We start from the raw sequence: 6,024 nt of genomic DNA on the forward strand, positions 1-6,024 counted from the left end.
GGCTACTGTTGACATCTACTTAAACCACTGAATAATAAGGACAGCACTGCGACAGCATGGAAACAAAGAGCAGTTGGAACAAGGACTTCACACTCTCTGTGTGTTAGGAGAGAGAGAGTGATATAACAGAAATGCTCAGACAGTAGTGAGTGTTTAGTAAAAAATAAAGACAGAGCAGAAGCTTAGAACAAACAGGTATTCAGTCATATTAGTACTATAATGTACAAAGCAGGAGGCCAGATGCAAGAATTAGCACAAAGGGTAGTGTTCCCTGAATGGTTGCTTTTACCCTAAAAGTGCCTATGAAATACACAGTAGACTTGGTTATTCATTGGATACCTGTACCCACTGTGGGCTACATGTTTTGGACATGGAAGATTAAGGGTGCACATTCTTATCCCTTATGGCAGCAACTGCAAACATAACAGTGAGACTCACCAGCAGTAATGCCAACAATACAAAAGCTGCACTCTTCTGGAAGGGGGAGGGGCAGATGGGTGATAGCTAGCATCTTGTTCTGCTATGTCACGTGTGTGTGTGTGTGTGTGTGTGTGTGTGTGTGTGTGTGTGTGTATATATATATATATATATATATATATATATATATATATATATATATATATATATATATATATATATATATAATTTAATTTAATATATATATATAGTAGGGGTGTGGGGGGGTGCAGAGGGCTTGCCCCTAAAAAAATAATTTTAATATTGCTTGCTTTTGATCATTTTAGATTTGCTTCATTGTCTGGGTCCCAGAGACTGTGCTCAGAACTGTGCATGTGCTCACAAGCACAGCATAATCAGTCAACACAAAATAAATATTTTTGTGACAGTGTGACAATCATTAATCAGCTTTGTTGTCAAAGTATATGGGTAAAGAGTGTATGTTTGTTTTGTCTGCATGTCTGTATATGCAAAAAGTAAACACCTATTTAATATGCATTTAATGTAGACATTCCCCCATCCTGGAAGCAGTTTTATAAGCTGGAGCAATGTTTGATTGTTAATATTTCTGAGTGAAAGATTTTGAAATTTCTTTCTATCAGTAAGAGCATTCAAGTAAAATATTCACTGTGGAGACATGTTAATTGTCTGAACTGTTAAAACGGAATGATTTATTTATAGTTCTGACTTCATTTTGACAGATGGCATTTATCAAACAGTATAGAACCAAAGTTATTGTTGCAGTGGCAGACTGAAATCTTCAAGGAGTAAAGTCATACCAAACCCTTTGAAATATCCTGTAGTGAAGGCCAGTACTGTTTTGATTCAGCCACATAATTGATTTTGTCCGTTTCTGTGCATGGTGAAGCATATTCTATAAATATTATTACTTTTATAGTGCATGGCGCTTGTTGTTCCTAGGTTGCCTTCCCATTGTAAGTGTTGTGCTATCTGATAATCATCTCTTTACAGCCTCCGCCAACTTCGAGTTGTTAGTCAAAGTTATGGAAAAGACAAATGGAAAAAAACATGGCAAACATCTGGAAAGAGAAAGACACTTTATTACTGAAGCAGGCTGGATAAAAAATACATGGAAAAGTCTGAGGAACAATATAGAAATATCTGCAGAAAAAATAAAATCACTGAAGCAGCTTTTTGATTTGAACCATTTTGCCCTGAGTTGCATTACAGAAATTTAACAGTTCTTGTTGTATCATGTTTTCTGACACACATCCAGTTCAGTACTGTGTACCTGTAGCTTCACACTTAATATATTTATGTTAAGGTGTTCCACATTTTCCTAAAAACAATTTGATGATGTAGTTGTGGAAATAACAAAACTGTATCCAGCTCTGATACAGAGTCAGTAAAGCTGAATACAAGAGTTCATGGCAAAAATGTCACTATCTCTTTTTCCCTTTCATCCAGAACAGTAAACTTGTATTTTGTATATGCATTGTGTCAATGCACAATTAAATTACATATAAAATAATTAAATTATGAACAGTACAAGTGCCTAACTACTAAGTTACCTGTTATTTCTAAATAAAATACACACAGATGGATTAAAGTTTCTATCTGCTGTATTCAGGAAGGCTCCATGCAGTCTTTTAGATACTTATTACTGGGCAGTGTCATAGTAAACAATATCGGACTAAAACATACAGTATTTCACATCTGCTTTAATTTTGTTCACAGTTATCCCTTACAACCCTCGGTATTTCCACCATGCTTCCTTTCTTCATGTTCTAACCACTGTAACTGCTGTGTGTTCCATCCCAGGCCGGACTCACCAGTCAACAGCCCTTAGTATGGGCAGCTGCTTTGTCTACCTTGATAATGACTGTGTAGATATACTGTTAGTTGGAATCATAAAGAATGCATTCAAAGGGTTTCTTCCAAATAATTCTGAGAGGATTTACAGTGACAAAATGTATGTCTCCCTTCTCTCTTCCCACATCTGTGATTACTGCTGTTGCGTATCCCTGGCTTGTGTTGGAGGTGTAACACCACTGCACTCTCCCGTCCCACCATAGGAGAGTTCTCTATACTACACTTCAATTAAATTCTGATATAAAATTAAATTAAAAGCAAGTAGCTGACTGACAATTGAAATTATAACCTTCTGCTTTCATCTTTGTAGAAACTCTAAGAGCTGAACTTCCAAATGCTATGCCATCAACATGTCTAGGCCTTCCCTCAAAGAGGCAGTTTGTTCTTTTTGTGACATTATGCACTGTGACAACTTACAAGCACAGACTTCTGAATGGTTTAAATTGGTAATGGCAAACAAATGCAGTGCAAAGATTAATTATTTGATCATATTACGGAATACACCCAGTGAGTGTGCAACATGATACTAGTTATAACTATCCCTCAGGAATACACTCAGTGAGTGTGCAACATAATGCTAGTTATAACTGTCCTTCAGGAATACACGTAGAGAGTGTGCAACATGATGCTAGTTATAACTCCCCTTCAGGAATACACCAAGTGAGTGTGCAACATGATGCTAGTTATAACTGTACTTCATAATACACCCAGTGAGTGTGCAACATGATGCTATTTATAACTCCCCTTCAGGAATACACCCAGTGAGTGTGCAACATGATGCTATTTATAACTGTCCTTCAGGAATACACCCAGTGAGTGTGCAACATGATGCTAGTTATAACACCCACTCAGGAATAAACCCAGTGAGTGTGCAACATGATGCTAGTTATAAGTGTCCTTCAGGAATACACCCAGTGAGTGTGCAACATGATGCTAGTTAGTGTGCAACATGATGCTAGTTATAACTCTCCTTCAGGAATACACCTAGTGAGTGTGCAACATGATGCTAGTTATAACTGTCCTTCAGGAATACACCCAGTGAGTGTGCAACATGATGCTAGTTAGTGTGCAACATGATGCTAGTTATAACTCCCCTTCAGGAATACACCAAGTAAGTGTGCAACATGATGCTAGTTATAACTTTGCTTCAGGAATACACCCAGTGAGTGTGCAACATGATGCTAGTTAGTGTACAACATGATGCTAGTTATAACTGTCCTTCAGGAATACACCCAGTGAGTGTGCAACATGATGCTAGTTATAACTGTCCTTCAGGAATACACCCAGTGAGTGTGCAACATGATGCTAGTTAGTGTGCAACATGATGCTAGTTATAACTCCCCTTCAGGAATACACCAAGTAAGTGTGCAACATGATGCTAGTTATAACTGTGCTTCAGGAATACACTCAGAGAGTGTGCAACATGATGCTAGTTATAACTGTCCTTCAGGAATACACCCAGTAAGTGTGCAACATGATGCTAGTTATAACTGTCCTTCAGGAATACACCCAGTGAGTGTGCAACATGATGCTAGTTAGTGTGCAACATGATGCTAGTTATAACTCCTCTTCAGGAATACACCCAGTGAGTGTGCAACATAATGCTAGTTATAACTGTCCTTTAGGAATTCACCCAGTGAGTGTGCAATATTATGCTAGTTAGTGTGAAACATGATGCTAGTTATAACTCCCCTTCAGGACTACACCAAGTGAGTGTGCAACATGATGCTAGTTATAACTGTCCTTCAGGAATACACTCAGAGAGTGTGCAACATGATGCTAGTTATAACTGTCCTTCAGGAATACACCCAGTGAGTGTGCAACATGATGCTAGTTATAACTGTCCTTCAGGAATACACCCAGTGAATTGGATTTTTTCCCATTTAAATATGACTCAGTAAGTAACATGAGGAACACATTGAAACTATCACCCAAGTATACAACTATTTTAAGACAATTAAAGGAGGCATGTTGCAAATATTGGGAAGGTATTAATATTTCAGACTCAGATATAGCTACTTGTAAAACATTATGGGATCTGTTCAAATGTAAAAAAAATGATATTGAATGTATATAAAATCATTCTTTCTATTAAATGCAACAGAGAAGCTGTGCATTCTAGCTACTGGACAAAACAGGACTCCACCATTACATCCAACAATATTGCCCAGGCTATTCAAAAATTCTCCAAACTTATTCCCCTTCAAAAGTTCAGATACACACAACTTTTGATTCTAAACAATGCTTACTTTACACCTCAGATTCTGAATAAGTTGTATCATGATACGCCAATTTACTGCCAATTCTGCCCCTTGCAAGAAGCAGATATCATACACATATTTTGGAGCTGTAAATGCTCATACAAGCTCTGGTGTGCCTTAAGGGTCAAGTTAGAAAAAATGGGATATGAAAAAACAACCTTATCATGGAAATTTGCTCTTTTACATATTCCCCCAACAGGTCTTAGAAAGGAACATATACATCTTCTTATAACAATATTTATGTTAATAAAATATTACATCACTTTGAATTGGAAAAACAGAGGTACACTGTCATGGGAAGGTTTTAAACAAGTAGCTAGAAAGCAAGTATTATCGCACAGATATATTTGGTACTCCATGAAGCAGCAACCCCTACAGAAGGATTCTTGGAAATTTTTAGTGGATGTTATTCTGACATGAGGTTAACAAAAAAAAATATGAACTCTGTTCTGTAGGATGTAGATGAGACTTGTATATAGTTGTTTTTCAGTGTATAATTTGTATTTATGTTTATGATCTTCTAGATGTTTTTTTTAATATGTATTGTTAAAAATAGTGAATAAAGAGAATTAAAAAAAAAAAAAAAAAAGGAATACACCCAGTGAGTGTGCAACATGATGCTAGTTATAACTACCCATCAGGAATACACCACATGAGTGTGCAACATGATGCTTGTTATAGCTGTCCTTCAGGAATACACCAAGTGAGTGTGCAGCATGGTGCTAGTTATAATGGTCCTTCAGGAATACACCCACTGAGTGTGCAACATGATGCTAGTTATAACTCCTCTTCAGGAATACACCCAGTGAGTGTGCAATATGATGCTAGTTATAACTCCCCTTTAGGAATACACCCAGTGAGTGTGCAACATGATGCTAGTTATAACTGTCCTTCAGGAATACTCCCAGTTAATGTGCAACATGGAGGTAGTTATAACTAACCTTCAGAAATACACCCAGTGAGTGTACAACATGATGCTAAATATAACTCTCCTTCAGCAAGGTATGCCACAAAGGGTATTTTAGCTGTCTTTTCTTTTCTTTGTCCCTCTTGTCTTTCTATATTCTATAAATCATTATTCACTTTTATGTAGATAACACAGTCATTCACAGATTAGCAACTCATGAGTTGGCTATCAAAACACAGTTAGAAGTCCTCCCAAAACCATTCAGTATGGCTTACTCCAAATAGTTAATTTTCATCCCCAATAAGACTAAAACAGTTTTCTTCACCACCCGCTCCAAACTAAGACTTGTCCCTCTAAATGGGCCATCACCAGCCCATAAAGAGTAAGAACTAAGCTTGGAAAATATCCCGCTTGACATAGCATCTGGTAGGTCTCCATCTTTACCTTTGGTGACTATAATGAGATAACCAAATTGTCTACTCTTCTGGCCTTAGAATGCTTTCCCAGTTTATCTCCTCAGAAGGTAGAGAAACAACAAGCAAAAGTATGCTGTTGTGAACACTAGAA

At 37.2% G+C, this 6,024-nt stretch overlaps 1 protein-coding gene across 1 annotated transcript in view; it reads right to left on the bottom strand.

Moving 5' to 3' along the window:
* Window positions 1-676: 676 nt before the first annotated feature.
* Window positions 677-6,024, bottom strand: part of LOC122805796 (tetraspanin-18-like) — a 199,866-nt gene continuing 194,518 nt past the window's right edge. The window contains exon 8 of the mRNA XM_044076060.1: window positions 677-1,496. Within this exon, the coding sequence (XP_043931995.1) occupies window positions 1,449-1,496 (48 nt within the window). The 3' untranslated portion in view covers window positions 677-1,448. The remainder of the gene's footprint in view (window positions 1,497-6,024) is intronic.

This window comes from Protopterus annectens, chromosome 7.part0 (assembly GCF_019279795.1).
Source record: "Protopterus annectens isolate FY-2018-M chromosome 7.part0, PAN1.0, whole genome shotgun sequence".
Taxonomy (NCBI): domain Eukaryota; kingdom Metazoa; phylum Chordata; order Ceratodontiformes; family Protopteridae; genus Protopterus; species Protopterus annectens.